Source organism: Hylaeus anthracinus, unplaced genomic scaffold, assembly GCF_026225885.1.
Source record: "Hylaeus anthracinus isolate JK02 unplaced genomic scaffold, UHH_iyHylAnth1.0_haploid 12001, whole genome shotgun sequence".
NCBI classification, from domain to species: Eukaryota; Metazoa; Arthropoda; class Insecta; order Hymenoptera; family Colletidae; genus Hylaeus; species Hylaeus anthracinus.
This window is the reverse complement of record NW_026534348.1, coordinates 6,302,980-6,324,218: the sequence shown is the minus strand read 5'-3', so window position 1 is coordinate 6,324,218 and position 21,239 is coordinate 6,302,980. Positions and strand designations below refer to the sequence as shown.

Here is a 21,239-nt window from a genome sequence, read left to right as displayed (position 1 = left end):
TCTTTGTGCTTGAGTTTCGTTACGGTAACCAAAGTGTAAGGCACGGGGAATTGATCCAGACCCTCGAGCAGTTCCGATATTGTGGTTCGACGTTCCGCGAGCGGACAAGCTGACGAAAACGATAAACGCGTTGAAGAGATAGCGCAGGTGGGCGTACACCTCTAATCTCGAACGCTGTGATTTTAAATAGAAAGCTGCGATTCACGGAAGGGTTGTGTCTTTACAAACACAATAACGTAACGCGAATACTTGTCAGAAAGTATCTATTTTATCGTACAACATTAACAATCCTTTATAAATTACATTCGTATGCTTCACCAACTTGCACTAAATTCTATGAAATATTCCGATAAGAAAATTTCGATTTAATAACGAATAACGTAACCACTCTCTGGAAGGCAACTTTGTTTTCGACTCACACGTTGTACAATGCAAGAAAGAAGCGACCAAGTGCGTAAAGAGGCAGCGCAATAGCGAGAACCGTGAAAAAGTGTATATAGTATAAAGAGTGCAAAAAGCTGCGTATATAATTTACAAGGGCGATCTTCCAACGTTTCGATCAATTGTCACGATTTTTCGACGCTTTCGTGCGGCTCGTAGAAAGATAAAAGTGTACGCAGTTTCTTTAAACATATATTTATATATACATGTACACGCGGGAGTGTACACATCGAAGTAACTTATTTATAATTTCAACAAGGTACAAAAATAATTTCTCTTTCAAACGTGATTCGCGATACAAGAAACGCGCGCGTAGAACGTAACAGTAGTCACGTGGAAACGGTGAGATGACGAGGTTCGTGACGTAACACGTTGCAAGATTTGGAAACGATCCCAAACAAAAGTGGCGAGCAGATTACAAACGTAAGCGACGTGGCAGACCAGTCTCGAAAGCACGTCAAAGGAAGCTCTTCCAAGAAGATCGTTCACCGCTCCCTGCCAATTTCCAAGAAAAATCGACCGTGATTTGTAAATAGTTCCGACGGACTTGCACAGTGGCGAGCGAAAACGTGGATTGGACGGAAAGAACACAGAAAGGATTTTTAACGATAATGTCCGATATGTTTATCACACCCTGGGAGTTAAATAACTGATGAAATTGATTTTAACAGTCGGAAGATATCGAAGAACGTCCCTAAAAATTACCTAATCTCTCGACGAAGCTTTCTCTCACCTGAACGTAGCGTCGCTAATTTCCTATCCTCGTTCTTTCGACCCCACGAGGCACTAACCGATTAAATCTTTACAAATGTATTTCAAATTGATTATATTTTAATTCTCGCTACTTCATCATCGCAAACCACGTGTTCTCTGACGCATTTATTCCACGCGTACAATAATCTGTACACGCCAGTAATTTTTTCGTGCGTTAAGGGGTCAAGAGTAAATCGAAGCTACAAGCGCTCTTCTGAAAGAACAATTGCTGTAATTTACTAAACCGTAACTTCGTAGAACTCTTCAATTAGACAGAACCGAACGGTGATTCCCATTTATGAGTGACACAAGTGGTCGCTAGTTCGCTCGAAAGCGGAGTAGGTAGTAATTTCCGCGTGGAACGTGAATTCTATACCTTTCATCGTATCTTTAAGAGAGTGTAATCAATGAATAGACGATATTGTAGCGACGAAAACGAGCCCAAACACGGCCTCGTTCGGTCAAATTTTTATGGTTCGATTTTACAGTTGATAAGTAAAAGCGGTCAGAATGGGTTCGTGTTTGGAGTTATTTTCATCAGGAAATTCTCACCGGTGCATCGATAACGCTCTCGCAAAGGTACAATGGAAAATACACGGTCTGTCTAAAAAGAAACCGAACTTTTGCTATTAAAAGAAAAAAGTACAAGCAAAGTTTTTACACACACGTTCATTTACTCAAAATCATCACCCTCTGCGTCAATACAGCGTGTAAGAGAGCGCGTAATTAACATTTCGAAGGACCTTTACAGCTCCTGTTTCGGTATCCCGTTTAGTACGGCGGTTACAGCGGCCTGGATCTCCGAAATATTGCTATAATGTGTCCCTTTTATTGGAATTGGCATCGTTACCTTGGATCATTCACTCTACTCGCCTGATCTGTCTCCCTGCGATTATTTTCTTTCCCCAAAATTGAAAATTCCAATGCAAGGGACACGTTATAGCAACATTTCGGAGATTCAGGCTGCTGTAACCGCCGTACTAAACGGGCTACCGAAACAGTAGCTGCAAAGCTCCTTCGAAATGTTAATTACGCGTTCTCTACACGCTGTATTGACCCAGAGGGTGATGATTTTGAGTAAATGAACGTGTGTGTAAAAACTTGACTTGTACTTTTTTCTTTTCATAGCAAAAGTTTGATTTCTTTTTAGACAGACCGTGTATAAAAATTCCGAGTTTCATTAAAGGATGAGCCATTCCATCACTTTCAGCCGTCCTCGATTCAATCCCTCATCGAATCCAGCGTACCAATTTGTTACTCGACAGGGCCGACACCGTGGTCCGAAAACGATAGATTTGTCGCGCCTAAACCGTGGGTAAAGCCACGAAGAATCATCCCGAGAGGCGAATCGCCTTCGTCAGCTTGGGCCTAGCGAATCGACCGCGTCGGAGAAACGACGCGGCGAAGAGTCGTCTGGTAACAAGGGAACGCGACCGTGCGTGTGTTTTCCGTTGCTGGAGGTTCGCGATCGTGGGTGTTGACTCGATCGTTCACGTTTGTTTTTGGCTTTCCGCTAGGCGAGCAGCAACTCACCGCGGTGATGGCGTTGCTGTTGCTGCGGTTGCTGTTGATGGTGTAGCTGACGGTGATGGTGATGGGGATGGGGATGGTGGTGGTGATAATTGAGCGACGATGACGGCGACGGACAGAGACTGCTGCCTCCGCCTAGTTGCTGCTGTTGCTGTTGTAGCTGGCCGTCGTCGCGGGTGGGCGTCAAATCCAAGAACAGACCGGAAGTCGCGGAGTCGATGCAACTGCAGGACTCAGTGCCCGTGGCGTTGCAGCCTGGACAGCAGTCGGTCTCCGTGGCCAAACTCATCGGTGTCTCCGGTGAGTCCACGGGTCTTGTGCCAACGAACGAGCTCTCCATCCAACACAGCTTCACGCTCCCTTCGAGGAGAAGTTTCGTTTCATTAGACACATCATGTACCAGTCGTCGGCCGACGTTCTGGGCGGCTTCTAGTTACGATTCCGCGACACTTCGCAACGATTCGTCAACAAACAAAGAACGTGGCGATACCAAGTATCGGAGAGCTACGTTTACCGTGATGCGCGACTTTATCGAGCTAGATTCGGAGAACGTAGAACGTACATCGTCGTAGGGTACGTTTTCTATCGTGAATCGTTAACACGTTCGCGCCGCGTCGATCGATTATTCTCTCTCGAAGCAACGCGACACGCATCGGAGATTAATTCGTATTAGTGAAGCTCTAATACGGAAAATATTAATTACAAACGCAAACAAGCTGACGTTGCAGAGGCTCGTATTGTGCAGCCTTACACATTCGGCACACGCACACGTTAGTGACAGATTGCACGTCACAGCACAGACAGTTAGTAATGCTCGGTAGCGAGACAAAGCGTTGGTCGCACGTCACACGTCACACGTTTCCAGTGAGGCGCGTCCGTCGATGAGGATTGCCGTTCAAGTGTTCACGCTTTACCTGCCCGCCCATTTTAGGCGCTATTGGAAATGTGGTATAACGTAAGGATAAAATACTAATTTTATTAAACAAAAGTTTTCACTTTATGTCGAAATATCACGAGCAAGCTGTGATTTTGTTTTCAGGTGCACCAGTTTGAAGAAATCTTGCTCACCGCAAATCAAGCGGACACCCAAGCCATCGGCTGTTACGACGAAATGAATTCACCTTTGTTTAAAACAAAAATTCGTTCATAGTTCTTTAAGACATACTTTGTAATATATTTACATTTCATTCAGAAAAATTATTATTTAATACCTTAAAAACACACAAGAAATTGTCCGTTTCCATTTTCCTGACTGCGACTAACCCCTTAAGAGAACAGGCTCCCGACAGGTAAAGTGTTAATGCATCGTCGACGAACGGCGCATGAACGTGTCCATGTGTGTGTGTGTGTGTGTGTGTGTGTGTGTGTGTGTGTGCGAGTGAAGTGACCGCCAGCCACGTGTTATCTTGACGCTGTTCTCTCGATGTTTGTTTTAATTTTGTCTTAAGGTCGGCCGAGTGGCGAATAAGTTCGCTCGCACCGAAAAGCGTACGGAGACAGAGGGGTGATTTAAACTTCAGGGTAATCTATTTCGGTGCCACGACGACCACAGGGGCTACAAGGCTATCGAAATAGCAACCAGTCGCCTCTGCATACTTTGGGCGAGACTCCCGTGATTAAAGACAAAGGTAGCCAACGAAGAAGCGACAGAGGTCGCGCAGAGTCGAGGAAAAAGTTGCGAGTTCCGAGGTCCTTCTGGTCTTTCGTTGCTCGACCATTTTCCCTCCTTTCACCCTTTGGCTCGACCTCGTCGCGAATCTATGCTCTGAGAAATACGATTTAGTGTCAAGGTTGTCGAATGCGTTTCGGGAACCGTGGCAATCTTGCTTCGATAGAGACCCGCCACGAACGATCGCAGGGGAGCTCTTCCATTGCAGAGTCTCTGGATATGGTCTGTTTCGCATCCTATCTTTTCAACCCTCTATTGCAAATTTATTTTTTCTTTTTTTTTTTTTGGATTCATTTTATGTTTACAGTAAAGAAGATTACAAATTCAGCCGCAGAAGTTACACAAAATATATCGAATATTTTACTCGGATCGCAGAGAAAATAATATCTTATCCTCCAAGAACATTTTCTTGAATATATCGCGGACCTCTAAGAATTAACTGACCCAAGCTTCTCTGGACCCCTTGGTGCTCCCAATCCAGAAGATAATAATACACGATCATCGGAATATCCTGCAAACTCTTTCGAGGACATCGCTGTCAGAACCGTAATTCTACTTATCGGGTTAGAACAAAAGATCGTAGGATTTTTCGAATGTTTGATTGTTATCAAAATGGCAGCGATTCGACCGAATAACCTCATGTTTCGAATTTAAAAGTTGTCGTTTTTTCTTACCAAGATAGTACATTTTCATCAGAAAAAAATATTCCTTCGTCCATTCGGCAGATGTAAACATTCTCGATTTTTAAATATATTTTTGAAAAATTTTATATATTAAATTCGATACTTTTACCGTAAAATTGGGCTTTGTTTCGCTGTATTTAAATCTTGAAAAAAAATTCTTCAATTTTGCTTATGGCAACTACGTTGATTCTTTTCGAAGCAAATGTATTCCTTAGAAAAAGGTAACAAAGAATAATAAATATTTATGATATTTTCGATCTTAAGATAACACGTGTACTTAGAAGAAGAGATGCCACTGTGTCGGCATCGATCGCAAAGGTGCAAAAAGTAAGCATAAATCATAAATGAAATATACAAGAATTGTTTTGAAATTTCACTGGAAAAAAAAAACCACTACGAACTTTTGTTCCAACGCAACACACGAGTGCTCGCATTCCCACCAAAGGGGATGAATTTCGAGAGTCTCTGGAAGGAGGGACGCTGCTCGAAATGGAAAAGATGCCGGTAGCGTAAACGAGGGAACAGCGATACTCTGAAAAGATACGGCGGTATTGCGAGCACGTTCAAGTGCAGCATTCGCAGAATGAATGGGGGAGGCACAGCGCGTGTGTACGAGGATCCTAGTTTTCTCATCGTGAAAGGCTTGATTCTTTGAATGGGAGGTAGAGGCCCCGCTTTGAAAGCAATTTTCGTTAGTAAACAGGACGTTGAAACAGAGACAGCGAATTTGGTAGTGCTTTGAACCGGCGACAGAAACGAGTAGAACAACAGAGAGGAAAGATAACTATTTTACAAACATTCCGTTGGAACGAGAATATATGTAAATATGTACATGGTGTCCCACGCAACTGGAACAGGTTGTACCTCCTAAACAGTTGGGAGTAGAAAAAGATGTCAGAAGTGAAAGTTGAATGGTATCGGGTGGTGCGTAACATGCAATGTAATTTTACGCACTTTTGTGCGGTGATGAGCAAAAACCCTAGGGTTCGAATAAATCTGAAGTTTGCCGATACGTTTGTCTCGTTTCTTCTGTTGAACATTTTCCAACGAAGAAAACGTGACAAACGCATCGGCAAACTTCAGATTTATTCCAAGTCTAGGGTTTTGCCCATCACTGCTTTTCTGCACCAGTCCATCGAAAACATGCGACTGCACTTTTTTATAAATGGAAACTGATATTTTTGACGACACAGATCGATGCAGTTTCTTGTGCTCTACGTAAAAGTACCAACATACTTATCCCCTAAACTTGTTCGTTGAGAAGTTATCGAAGGTAAGGTTATCTGCATTGTTTCACCTTTAGGATATTAGATAGGAGGTAGAATAAGAAAATAAATGTAACAAGGACGAAACTATTATACGTTGAAAATGTAAATTTTATATAATGTTACAGGAAAAGTGTAAACGGTCCGTTAGGACCACACTATAAATAAAGACAATTGAATTGAATAAGTTACGAATTTTAAATAAATGAACGAACGAATGAATATTAGATCTGATACCATTTAACTTTCGCTTGTGACAACCTTTTCTACTCCCAACCGTTTAGAAGACAGTCTGTCCTATTAGATGGGACATCCTGTATACATATATATAAACGTATGTATCAAGAGACAAACAGTAGAGGAAAGGCGTCTAGGCCGCAGAGCGGATGCAGAGACATAGAGAACACCATCAAGATGGAAAACTCAAAATTACCTTTCTCGTAGAGAGTAAAAGTGGTGATGGTTGTGGTGGTGGTGGTGGTGGGATGTTTTTTGGCATGGGTTGTTTAGTGCTCACCTCTGGGGCTGGTTGACCTTGCTCCGCCCCTGTCATCCCAGTCTTCGGGTCGAGGGCGAGGCGAGAGCCTGCCACCTCCAGCAACCTCCTGACCGCTTTGCACGTAGTGCACAATGGCCGAGGTTACCTCCTTTATCGAGTTCCTTACTTCTAGCTGCTGATTCGTTGTCTGCTGCTGCTGCTGCTGCTGCTGCTGTTGTTGTTGCTGCTGCTGTTGCTGCTGTTGCTGCTGCAGAAGAGAATGATAGGTTTATTCCTTCGTCACAATTCAGTCTCACGCTGCGTGTGAATGCGAGTTTGTCAAGATGTGAATCTGTGTTTGGTACGTGTTACTTTGATGATTAATTGTTGTCGACAATAGGGGGATATTAACCCTTTGCGCTCGAGAGGTGACTCTCAGTCACACGTTAACGCGATGCAGTAACCCGAGAGGTGATTCTCGGTCACCACCAGGTTCGACGTAAATCAACCAGCAATAATATTTGCGTAAGTTTAATTTCATTAGAACTAGGAAGTGTCGATAAAACAATTGTCGAAGCGGTAAGGGTGGTCTGATTTGCAAATCTCAAATTAGAAATCTCGTGTTTGAAGTCAACCTAAGCTTAGCATTTCTGGCAATAGACTGCTAAGAAAGCATCTAGAGATTCTTGCATCTCGAGATTTTTTATTTCAAGGAAATGAACGAACGCGTTTATCTGATTTCCTCGTTTGTACGACGTTTGAATGCATCTTGAGGATACAGACAGATATTTGTTATTCATCTGTATATGTATGGATTAAAAATTACGTTACACGTGGTTTATTAAGGAGCCATTTTTTAAAAGTGCAATTACCTTTGCAACGATCTGAGCTTTAAGAACGAGGACATTGAAATTTCCTTTAGCTAAGATCGCTCTAAAAATAACAGATTTCAGTCATCAAGATTAATATTTATATCCCGTGAGTTCAATGGCAATTATTAATGTGCCTGAAATTTAGTCAAAAAACTCTTGGAAGTCTGAACTGTATCGACTATTGGTAACGAAACAGCGTGTAACACAGTTAATTGAACGGTTTGCACAGTATGTGAAGCTATTAAAATATTCAAATACGGTAAACACCTCGAGGCAAACTCGAGTGATGTGCTCATTTATTTCCCGCAAACATGTTTCCCTCGGCGGGTTGCAAGGCCGCAGTTAGTCGATTACTTACATTACTTGCATTATCGAACATTGCGGTTTATCGAATTCCGTTACCTACAATTACAACCCAGGTGGTCTCAAGTTTCCGTTCGTGCTATACCTAAATATCCTATTTTCAGTCTTTATGTAATTCACAATTTCTTCAATTTTAAATAGAATGTGTATAGGCGCGTCATATGCTTAAAAAATATATAAAATTTGTATATTGAATAAAATTGAAAATAAATTAAAATTGAAAATATATTTCTAAACAACTTTTTCATTATTTCAAATAATTCGTTTATGATTTTGCGAATAAAAATACTTTTAACACAAATTTCTCTTACACAAAATAATGTGCTCCGAGCTTGATACTTTAGCATAACAAAACGATAGATAAATACTTATGCTTAACACTTTCGCCGCGGATGACGCACATGTGCGTCCAACTGAAGATATATGGTTGTTTTTATCATTTTTCAGTTTTCATTTGTTTTGTTCGGTAATCATATATAAAATAAGTTAGCACAGATATCTGTTTTCTTTTTTTTTCAAAATAATCATATTAGAACATTCGTAAGAAATTTTTCATGAAAAAAAATATCTCGATTGCAACTCCCAGCGAACGGCTACTTATTTTCGTCTGCAGCGAAACTGTTAAACTGCAGTTACAAATGATTAAATGTAAAGGCACGTAATTAATGTCTACATCTGATACATAAAGATATGTTTGCGTTAACCGAAATGCGAGTATTCCAAATGAACCCTAGTCTGAGTAAACTTAGTCCAAGTTTGGATCGTAGTCGATTAGTACGTTCGCAACTCGACCGGCACAGAGGTGGCGGATTTGAGTGAAATCCGCTTGGGTAATTCAACCTCGCAGAAGGGCGCATCGAGTAACAGTCAATTTGTCGCGGGTTGCAAAGGCCACGAGACGCCAGGACCAGGATTTCTGCCAGAATTTCTAATTATAGAAGCCTCGTAGCATTTGCGCGCTGTCTGCGCAAATTAAAAATAAATTGGACAAAGAGGAAAGAGGAAAGCGAGGAGAACGTGGGCGAGGCAGGGGTCAGCCATGGCCGCGACCGGTTCGAGGTCAAACTTTGCTTTCAAAATTTGCAAACAATTCGAAACGAGCCCGACCGCGGAGCCTTTCATGTGTTGCCGTGCAATTGTTTCATTAGCGTCGAGAAATGAACAGGAAATTATAGCGTTTTCAGTGATAATGGAGGAGTTGAAACGTTGAAAGGTTTTTCAAAGGGGGCTTTAGGATTTGTTTTATAATAGCTAGATCGCACGTTTCATGCGTTTATGACGTACAATAATATAGAAAATGTACATAACATATACGTTTATGTACGCTCGAGTCTAATAATAATAAAACTCGCTTGTTCGTATAGTCGTGATGGATATATTAATACAAATACGTCGTACAAATTATATAAATCAGATGCATTCCATTGCATTAAGAAACAAAATTCTGAATACCCTTTTAAGAAACCCTTTATTGGAGATGAATCTGATAAACGAAAATGATATTGAATTCATTATGTCTGACAATCTCACAATGATAGATAAAAGAAGAAATATTAGAAAATTTTAGTTACACCTTATTTCATAATGAATATTTATCGCATTGTTATTTTATTTATGAAACATTTCTAATAACAACAAAGAGACATCGAAAGTCGTGCACGATTGGAAAAACGTTCGGGATAATTGAATTCAGCAGTTTTTATTTGAACATTGAATGAAAATTCAAAGTGTTGTGAGTGATACGTCGACTCTCTTGTAACTTTTGCCGTGTCAGTTATTAATTGAAAAAGTTTCGAACAGAAGATACCGAGATTCGTGAGAACTTTAAGAACATGTGAGAAGTTTCCCACTGTACCGTTTAAATTTGTCTAATTGCACCCTTCTCGTTGTCATTGCAGAGAATTTAAAATTTCTTTGGCGTAATTGTTTGGCACGCACGGAAGAGTCACATGGAATGCCTAAAACGAAATAGACTTGGGATGCCCCATATATATATATATAAAAAAGAACATTTTCAAATTCAATCTTATTTTATTGAGGCAACAAAATAAACAAATTACAGAGCATAAAAGAAATATCTAATTTAGAAATTATACGTGCACCTACGCCTAATCTAATAAGCAGCCTTAACACTTTATTTGAAGTTTGTGTACCTTCGAGCTGATAAATCGCATATCGTTCAATTATAATCGTTTCGGTCGTTGTATCACTTTACACTTCTTTTGTTCAAGAAAATATTAATTTCGTTTAAAGACATTACCTAACATAATTTTCTATTATGCACTATTTATAATAGAAATTTATAATAGAAATATAATTATTACCGCATTAGAAAAATGCCAATGGTAATTCTTCTTGAGGTAAAGAATATGTATTGCTTGTCAAGATAATTAAAACAATATAAATAATTGTATATTCTATACTAGAAGGATTCAGCAGCATTCCTTGGTGTTAAAAGATACAATATATTCTGTCGCTATTATTTCTACTAACGCTACTGTAATTATTATATCCTTGTCACGGTTGCAATAATTAAAACGATTAAATTATTATTATATGACGTATCGAAACATTTTCTTTAAGATCGATAAAATAACATGCTATCGATCAAGTGGACGCTATTGTCTCTTTCGTCGTTCGAGCTTAGCTGATTCCCCGGAAACGTTAAAACACGTAATCTTCTAATGGCCTCGCGCAGTGTGGTTATCGCAAAAATAAAATACTTCTCGGTACTCACTCGTCTCCTCTCAACTAACCTTGTTTGCTGCTTGCAACTGGGGAAGAATACCCTGAGCAAGACGTTCGGCCGGTGTTCGAGGATTTGTCAATCGTTCCTGCGAACGCCAACCCAAATATGGCTGTCGATGATTGAACGACGACCTCGCCGAACTTGCTGGCGAACTTCCGGCGCTGTTCAGCAGACTGGTGCTCCATCTCGAGAATACAGGTGGCGTAGGACTTGGACTTAGAAGGGCACCTAAACACACGTTCGAAGGAAACTGTTCAATAACAGAAATATTCGTGGACAAGGTTGCATCTACATAGAAATTAACACTTTATTTACCGGGAGCCTATTTACAGGCTTTTTAATCGCATTATTTAGTTACTCGAATTTATTTGCCGTGTTGATGGCTGTCTATGAAAAATCATTTACTTTAAGCAATCTTTACAGCAGTGTAGTTTCATAAAAATCCTTTAATCACAGACATCAGAATAATTATGAAACGAATTAACGCGTTATTTGAAGAAAACTGTTTCGTTTCAAATCGTGCATCATTTTAAAAGTTACGAACACTGACGCGAACAGCCTGCATAATCTCTTGCTTAAGGCCTAGAATATATAGCGATATCACATTGGAATCTTGGCTCGTTTTACAGGCTGTGATCGTTACACGATCCGTCTTTGAAATCGATTACAGTAGCAGACTTTGATCGACGGTTTTGTAAGCCGAGCGATATGTTGCCGGGGTAGCTTTCAACGATGGCATGAAAGCTCGTCTATTGTCCAGCACCGATAGCGAGTGGACACATAGCGTTTATACTGAACGTAATACATTTTGACAATGCCCAACTTTCTATTGTTCATTTCGAACAAAAATAATTGTAAAACGTATAGAATTTAAAACAGTTATTTCACATATACAAAATGTTCCGTTTAAGTAATAAGCAGTTTATTGTCAGCCTTTGAAAAGCTTCGAGAAGTTATTAATAATGCACAACTTTCTACTGTTTTCATGTAGCCTATTATTTATATATGTTAGAATAAAATTATACAATAGTAAATATTTTCTATTCGTTGTTTTCAAATTTCTTTGATTACGTCTTACTAACGCATAACCTAAACCTAACCAACGTCATTTTGACAATACCCATTATCACGAAATTTGAAACTCTTCGAAATTAGTGGCAACGAATCAAGTAATCGAATCTAACGAAACAGTCGTTCAGACGAAAAAGATTGAGAAACACTGGCTTAAATTAAAATCCATCCTGTCGCCGCAATTGAGCAACGGGTGCGTTGTAAATCTCGTAATTAGGGCTCTCCCTTAACAAATTGTCTCCTCTCGTTAGAAGCGTCCTTGAACGTTCCCCAGCTACCCCAGGAATCAACCCTTCCGCGGTAACCCGACGTGGGCGTGGGTTCGCTTCGGCGTGTCCCCTCGGCTCTGGTCTGCGCCAGACGAGCGACGGGCACGAATTAATCGTGTTAACGTGCCCGACTAAATTTATTAGACGCTTTCTATTAGCCGTTGCTCGCGGTCCACAGCGAATATCAGCAACTGTATCGCTCAGAGAGACGCGGAGACGCGCAGAAATGAAATTGGCTGACACCTCGTTTCGCCTAGCGCTAATTTCGTACGCTCCTTGTCTTTTTACGAGAGCATAGACGCGAGCACGTTTCGTTGATATCGTGCCATTTACCGCGGATCGTTTTTTAGTCACTCGATCGAGCAATCTCTAACCCGACTGTCTTTTTTTAAATTTTATTAATCGGTTTTCTTAAACGAGTTTCCTGGTTTCAAAGTTGAACGAAAATTAAATAAATTTTTCTCTGTAAAACCGAACAAAAAACAAAAAAAAAAAAAAAAAGAAGAAGAAATGAAAAATACTTAATATTTGACCTCCTAATTTTCATCCCTTAAGGGACCATTTTTTTCTTCGGAGCTTAACAAATATTTCCACCAAATTAAATGAAAAGAATCGAAAATTGACGAATAACCGTTTATACGAAAAGTTTATTAGGGCGATGGAACAGAGAACTTGAATAGCGTATTTTGAAGCGATGCGAGAGCATCGATGCTCGCATTTTCGAGTGTGACCCGGAGTCACGTGGCGTGACAGCAATGTTTTCCCGCCTCGACAAAGGTACGGGTCGTTTGAGGGTGTCATAGAACGGGATGGTATTTACCTGTAGTCGGCTGCCTATTGGAAGACGACGAAAGGGACGAGAGGGAAGTGGTTTTCGAGCCCAGAGCACGCCATCCTCCGTGCTGCGACGCGTCGGAGTGCCTCTTCAACCGGAAACCATCGCGAGCCGCGGGAGAGTTCTTGTACCAATCGGGAACGTTCAGTCGTTGCAGAGATCTTTGTACTCGGAGCTCGTGCTCGCTGGGTACCCGTTCGCCAATCTTCTGCAACTCGTTCTCCGGCGGCTGTAACAAAAAACCAGAATACATACATCAGCGACGAGCTATAATAGATTTCACCTGGAACGCTCGTCGCAGTTAATTTCAGCGATGCTTGATTTCAAGCGAGAATTTTTATAGGAAATTGGAGTGACGGTACACCCTCCCACTAACATGATGTTTGTATTCGTTAGTAGTGGCTGGTTTCAGTCTCAAGAACATGGATAAATAATCAATTTTTTTTTAAATGAAATTGTTTGTTGCTTATGTAATACTCTTGATAGGATAATATGTGTAGTAGACACAGTCTCAAGAACATTGATAATTAATTAATTTTTTTTAAATGAAATTGTTTGTTGGTTATGTAATACTCTTGATAGGATAATGTGTGTACTAGACACAGTCTCAAGAACATTGATAATTAATTAATTTTTTTTAAATGAAATTGTTTGTTGGTTATGTAATACTCTTGATATAACAATATATGTAGAATCAATTAAAGTGGAGTTGCGTGATGTTGCTGAGACATAATGAAATAAAGTTTAATAAAAAGATAAAAATAATATGTTAGAACGGAATACGGGACGTCTTTATGGTTCGGTTATAAAATAGAAATTATAATTGAATGAAAATAACGAGCATGGGAGGTACAGAATGAAATAAGAAAGGCTAGGACTTATTCACGCTGAATAATTACCACCTCTACATAGGCAAATACCTCGAAACAAAATTTCCAGCAAAAATGATGCGAAAGTGCTGGAGATTTGCATACAACGATAGAATTATTAATGGTAATTTCCCCTTTTATTTCACGAAACACTCGTTAAACGTATCCTACAAAATATTAAACGTGAGAACCCCGCTGTGCACCCTGCGACTTCTACGTTACGCAATTCTCGATGTGCGTTTTGTAACGTAATCATCGTACACTGACGGGATTCCTTTCTCATAATTATTATTGGCAAAAGCAACATCGAATGCATCACGTTCACTCGGTATAACCTGTACCGTAACTAGTATAGCAACTTTTTGTAGTATATAAATGAAAAAGTACCTTCTTTGAACAACAAGTGTAATACATTTTATAAGAATGTATTCATAATATATTGTTGATAACTTTTGATAATAAACATTGAAAAATAATACATTTTATGTTAATATTTGTAATATACAAATTGATAAGTATCTGCTTTGAATAAATATTTAATGCGTTCTAAGAAGATTAGAATCGTTTAGATTATAAGTTAAAAAGGACATTTAATAATAACAATGAAAAATGAATATATTTTAATAACATTCGTTATTGCGAGCTAAAAAAATAATATATTATACAAAAAAGATCAACAGCACATGTAAGTAATTGTTCTATAAATTAACATTGGCTACGACTACTTTCTAAATGAACACATGTAAAGTATTTAAAATGATAGATGGTTCGAATAGGTTTATCTATCTTTATTAATACATCTACTATTCTTTATCATGTTCGTAAACGTAAATCAGTTTCAGATATCAATCAGTATTCAGTATTCGCTGTTTACTAACATAATAAAGGTGCGCACGTGAATCAGTACACGCAGGTGTGTTTCTGCGTAGCAATAATTGAGCAAACTTTTAATTGAAACAACTTGTAAACTAACAATTTTCACGCACTGTATTGTAATAATATTTCGCAAGGGGTGAACAAGTGCATCGGTTGGTGCACACAAAAGAGTGTTCTATTTTCTTTTTTAATGCAGGTGCACTTTTCAACTGTTAACGGTGCGCAAAAATTTATAAAAAGTAACGTAGCGAAATGCCACGTTCGTGACCATTTTACTTTGCCTCGTGACATTTTCTTCCATCCATGACCGTTTTAAAAATACAACGCGTATGGAACAATTTGCTGCGATAAACTTTTAAAATAGTATTTGACAGTGATATCCGACTTGATGAATAGTGAAAATAACAAGGAATTTTTTTTTTGTCATGTAAATTTACCGTAAATTTTATATTAAAAATACAAAGTTGCAATAGTCTGTTTCGTGCTTCAGATCGTAAAATAAAAATATTGTATTTGTTGAAATTAAACTTGTCATTAAAAACATTATTCGATGTATTTTATATAGCATCTATTATTTACGGTTGTATTTGAAATATCGCGTGTTTACATTTCTCATCGCTCTGATCGTTTGCTTCTCAGAAATGTTGCTTTCTATTTTAAATATTATTTCATACGAATCACGCGTCATCTATTATTAGAAATGGTATTTGAAGAATTTTTCATCTAAATATCACCCAACTCTACTTTCACGCTTCACAATTCCTGTTCCCGACATTAAGCATTACTTTAATAAAATCAATCTAACCAGTTATTGAGAATAGGGTCTGAAATATTCTTTTCTCTTCACTTTATCCAGCTGTGGATGAAAGTATGGCGAACTGGCTGAAATAGTCGGTGTGCACTCATTGGAAACCACTCGCCGGGAGAATAACCGCTTAAAAGCGTTTTCCAATGTCATGGAGCTCGCACATGTAAGCAGACGCGCCGTATGGAAAATGATCGATCAATTTTCCTGGTTGAAACGCAGGGGCGGACTTGTTCTGGTTGGCGATGAGGTAATCAAAAGGTACGTGGCGTTGAAGGTCGAATGAAAGGCAGAAAGAAACCGTTGACTGAACTCGCGTGTAGGAAGTCGGCGAAAACAGAGTCACTTGAACCGTGAAGATCGTAATTTCTCGTTTCAAGTCTCGCATTTAATTTGATTTTAATTCCGAAAACCATTTCTGAATCGAACAATCAGAGTACTGAAAAATTAATCTGTAGTGATATAATATTTTCCAATCTATTGATTTTCAATAATACGTGATGTTTAATTTCGATAATATAATATTTAAAATAGGAAGCAATAATTCTTACGTGAACAGTCAGAGTTGAGTAAAATTTAAAGGAAATATTCTGCAAATACTCATTTTAATACAGGAAGTAACAATTCTGAGGTAAACGATAATTTTACAGCTCCATTAATCGTCAAGAAATAGGAATAAATATTGAAATCTCATGTTCACGTGCATCGATTCTACAATTACTGTAGAATTACAATTATTGGAGGTTAAAACAACCATTTTGGTTCACAGTAAAATGAGTTACAACAATTCAAAGTTACGAGGTGTGCACGAACCTGAAACGCTAAGCCTTCGATATAAAGTCTCAACATACTGCGAAGGTATGAACAATTAATTGATTTTTTAATCAGTTAACAACTTTTTTAAAAATTAATTAAAATATCTTGTTGCACGATGGTTCAAGGACGGCTCAGTTGAAATTTCTTTAGATGAATGGTTTGTGCAATCGATATCCAAGGATTCAAAGAGTGACATTCGATACAATTGATGCGTAAACATTTGCAAATAAATTAATCGTGATATTTTGATAAATTCAGGTAACACGACTAGAAACCTACTTCGACGTTCCATGAGTAAATATCTTCGGAAGAGAAATATAATTTAAAAATAACTTAAAGAATAGTTTTAAAAGACTAATAGCAGTATTTATATAAATACTTATATACTTATTCGAACAGATACATAACGATGCGGAATTGGACAATAATAACGGATCGCCTAATTTCTGAAATTTTCATGTACAAAATCTATATTTCGAAATGCTCGCGCACGTTTGACTTTGGGAACATCCGACAGAAAAGAAATAAAACTCGCGAAGCCGCGCGGCATCGAGGCGCCACAAGCTTTCAATGTTAAAGTTGACCTATTTTAAGCATTGTTTTCAACATCGAACGATTTTGAAACATACGCAGTTGTAGATATTTCTAGTCGATCATATTACAAAATTTGTCGTGCGGTACGCTTCGTGTATTTTTGAATAATTATCGATTTATTCATAAGTAAGAAAAAACATTGTACAGTGTAGAATTAATCGATGTCCTTTAGCGAGCTTAATTATTTTCGGAGGCGAATAATTCGTACACGGTATACTACCTAATTAATATAATCAAAAATAACGCTACTAAATTGCTCCATATGCTCAATAATTTTTAAACAAGCAACAAGGAAAGCGGATCAGTCTTTTGATTAATAGAGCAACATGTACTTGGAATATTTACTTGAAACATTTAATTCGAATAACAAATGACGAATAAAACCAACGAACTACAATTTATTCGCGAGGTATATTCTATTGAATTCAAATTTTATTTTCGTATCGCACAATACCTAACTCTATAATTAAAACTTGCATGTTTGGTCTACAAGTGTCGAATAGAAAATTATTAGCAAACGAGGTAGATGGACCTTCTAATCACTAAAGCAGCATGCATGTAATATTTACGTAACAAATTGTATTCGAAGACATCTTATTCCTACAACAGACGATAAATAGCAATTTAGTCGTAACATTTATTCGATCGAATTTAACGTTTAGTTGGGTATCGTGAAATATTTAATTCCCCAATCGAAACTCTAATAATTATTCCACGAGTATCGAAGAAAAAATGATTAATGTTTCATTTGTTATTCGAGATTCTTATTCAGACGAGAACTTGGCCCATCTGTTCAAGGAAGTTGAACGCACGATCACGCACTCCTTAATGCCGTTGTCTGTACGCAGAGAAATGCGTAACGATTAGTTCTGAAGTCTCGCATGAGATTTCCATATTGCATACAAAGATGTTAACGGGACCTAACGCCGAGAACGATAGATAGAGGGAAAGCGTGGCTGGCTTACGCACGTTGCTCCTTTAACAACGTTCCAACAACAATTTCAGCACCATCTGCGTGCCGTGCTCTTCTGGGAACGGAGTTTCAGTGAATGGCAAAAACTATACTCGATGTATGAACGCGCTACGGCGTCGCGGGTCGCAGGTTGAATTAGTTGCTTTAAACACTTCCAACTTCCAACCGATCGTCCGTCCATTTCTATTCGATATTGTCGCAATTTTTCGATGCAAACAATTTAATCGATTGGCTTTAGAGAGCAATTTAAATAATTTGTGTTATTCAAAAATTCATTGATTGCGAAAAGAAATTCGAATAGTTTATATTATTTAAAAGAAAAAAAGAAAGAAACAATAGTAACTTTTTAAGTAATATTTTTTTTATTAGATTTGAAGAAATTGGGCATCGAGAGGTTAATTGAAATTGAGAATCGTAGGGAGAACGAGGTCGATCAATTTGGCTTCAGAGACCCAAATGTTTCGAAAGGCGGTAATTCTGCGCTGTTTGACAGGGGAGTAGCCTGGGATTGATCGCGCGCCGAGTAAAATATCAGAGAAGCCACGGACGTAAGTGGACGACAAGACTCGAAAGTTCTAAATGAATATGCAAAAGAAGTGCATCGTTCTCGGGAAATAGGGTCATGGCAAAGCAAGAAGATAGAGGTGAGTCTACGTAAATATAAGAGGCTCTTTCACGTGATGTAGATAGAAAGAGTGACTGCATCGTTTGATGAGATCGATTTTAACACTATGTTCACGGAGGTTTTTCTTACTTGTAGGATAATATAGTATATTCGTATTGTATGATAGATAGTAGAAGATTATATTAGATACTACAGTGGTTTTATCACGAGAGAAATCGATTCGCTACAATTAATTAAGGCTTAGAATTAGACAAAAATGAATTTGTATATATGTTTATCTCTTTATATCTTTATCTCTTTATAAAAGTCAGGATAACAAGGTGGCCTGGTTTTCTAGTAAAGTTTCTCATACCTATCCCTAATTTTGACATTTTATTCGTGTCATTAAGATATTTAAAGTTTTGATTATATCGTAATTGTCTAAAATTAAATTAAGTATTTTGTTTTATTAATGGCAAGAATTCGAGCAAGTGTTAAACGTCCAAGTGTTGGTCAGCGATAACTGTCAGGGCACTTGACGCGTTAATAAAAGCTGTAGTGGGTGGTCACATTGACAGTTACGTGTGCTAGAAGTACATTCTAATCAATTTGAAGCTGTCTTACGTATTACGATAGTTACGTATTACGATATAGGACTGACAGTCCGTTCTCGCGTAACTAAAAAAGCACGTTCGTTCGCGACATCGTGCCATTATGATGCCCGGCACGTCACCGATGAAAAACTGCATACGATTGCTTCGTGCCCGTGACTGAAGACCGGATCGAATCGTACCGAATCTGGAATCACGATCGAATCGCTTCGATCATTACTCGAATCCAGATGGTCTTGAAAGTTTTGATTGATTTTTCAAGGTTAAGAGGTCATTGAATTCTTCATGAATTTCGAAACTGTCAACTTGGACAATTTATTGTATAAATAACGAAACGCATTCGTAAATATTTACTGCTTTGTGTTTATCTTAATTTTTGAAAGTGCATTTCATTTGAATGAATAATTACATTTATATCGAGCAACATATCATATCGTTTATACATTCTTTCGGTACAAACAAATTCACGTAATAATTTACACGTACCTACACATCTGTACAGTATTGATATGTATCGAATTCATGTACGAAAACAAAAATGAATGAAAAGCTGTACGAATCTGCAAATTTAAACGCATTTATGTATTCAAATATTCAAATTCAGTTCGCGATTCGTTGAAAGCTTCGAAACCTATCAAGATTTCAAGATGAAGCAAGTCTTTCGAGACTTCAAGACCCATCGAGACTTTCAAGAGCGGCTAATTGTAAGTGTTTCGACACGAACCAAGAGTTCCAAAGCCTTCTTAATTAAAGTACGCAATATCGAAAACAATTCGAACCTTAGCAGTGTTGAAAGTTTCGTATCTTTTGGAAGACTAAGATTATAACACCCACCGCCACACGCGACTGTTAAGAAACCCAAGAAGAACGTACATATCACGCCCACGCAATATTTTGCAATGGAACACGACGTACAAACTTAAATAAAGTCCTTGCATACGATCCGAGATAACAACCATAAACGACTCGAAAGGTTACATCGAAGACCTGCATAATTATCACGTACATGCTTGCAAGAATAATGCAGCATGTACTTTGCAACGGTATGTGCGTTACATTTAAGCAATAATTTATTTTTCTGAGGTTAATCGAAACGTGAGAAATTCCTTTTAGAAGTCCTTGGATCAAGAACCACTAACACAATGACAGCGTCAGTTAGAAACGTAATACTAAGACTGCGGATTTTATTCATTTATGATGTAAACTAATATAATAAATACGCGATAAACATACCTAAACAGTATGTGCACTTGTGCAAAATGAATTAACGACTTTGTTATATTAATTGTGAAATATATCGAATGCGTATTACGTATATTTTTTGTATGTTTCCCGTATTACTGTCCGTCATAAATGCACAAAATCTTTACTCTAGTAGAAATAAAATTCTCTCTTTATTGAGCGGTTAGCTATTGGAACAGCTGTTACATAATAAAATTCTTCTGGCTAAAAGTTCAATTATCCGATAAGGCAAATAATTCTTTGCAAATGTATCGAATCAACGTAAATACTAAAAATTCCTCATAGAGTTAAGAACCACTCATTTACTGGTAACCAAAGTTGTATGGTAATTTGTGATGTCTTTCATTATTTTTGGAGTAAAGAGCACATCCTACTCCGGTTGGAGATTTCGACCCGTCCGCGTCTATGCTATAGTAATCTTGGTATTATTTTGGATTTTCTGCACGGTTCTTTGATAAATTAGAGGGGAGCTTTCGGCTTTCCCAATTTCAGTGAATTGGAAATCGACCAGGGTAATTTTCAATTCCCAAGAAATCGCGATGGGTTGGTTTGTCTTTCTGCGATATTTGGGAACTCGATGATTCTCATTTGTTTCAGATATGCATTGATCATATGACGAAATGGTTTTCATCCTTGTGCTTTACGTTCGATTCATGTTCGAAGCGTAGTCGAAAGAATAGGAGGCTAGCTGAGAATTCGCAGCATGGAAACTTTTGCGGGTTTCGAGCAGCTTCGGAATGTCATAGTTTCTCGGTAACGCGTCGTTTCTCTACGCAGTGCCGGTGGAATGCTATTGGCATAAAGGAGCCCGCATTTCCGCGTCTGTGAACAAGCAGACAGTGGTCAGCGAGCTTAACGATGCGTTCCAAGT

General features: G+C 38.4%; 1 protein-coding gene and 1 long non-coding RNA gene across 9 annotated transcripts in view; one reads left to right on the top strand and one right to left on the bottom strand.

Moving 5' to 3' along the window:
* LOC128890891 (uncharacterized) overlaps window positions 1-21,239 on the bottom strand; it is a 98,889-nt gene that overhangs the window by 12,381 nt on the left and 65,269 nt on the right. For 6 of the 8 annotated variants that reach the window (XM_054149864.1, XM_054149867.1, XM_054149866.1 and 3 more), the window contains 4 exons: window positions 12,964-13,207; window positions 10,811-11,031; window positions 6,859-7,087; window positions 2,728-3,084 (listed from right to left, as the gene is read on the bottom strand). In XM_054149864.1, the coding sequence (XP_054005839.1) occupies window positions 2,728-3,084; window positions 6,859-7,087; window positions 10,811-11,031; window positions 12,964-13,207 (1,051 nt within the window). The remainder of the gene's footprint in view (window positions 1-2,727; window positions 3,085-6,858; window positions 7,088-10,810; window positions 11,032-12,963; window positions 13,208-21,239) is intronic. The other 2 variants (XM_054149865.1, XM_054149868.1) reach the window with 2 other exon arrangements.
* LOC128890895 (uncharacterized) lies at window positions 3,091-3,848 on the top strand. Its single transcript, XR_008460704.1, has 2 exons — window positions 3,091-3,672; window positions 3,764-3,848. It is a non-coding gene; the product is annotated as an uncharacterized LOC128890895 (long non-coding RNA).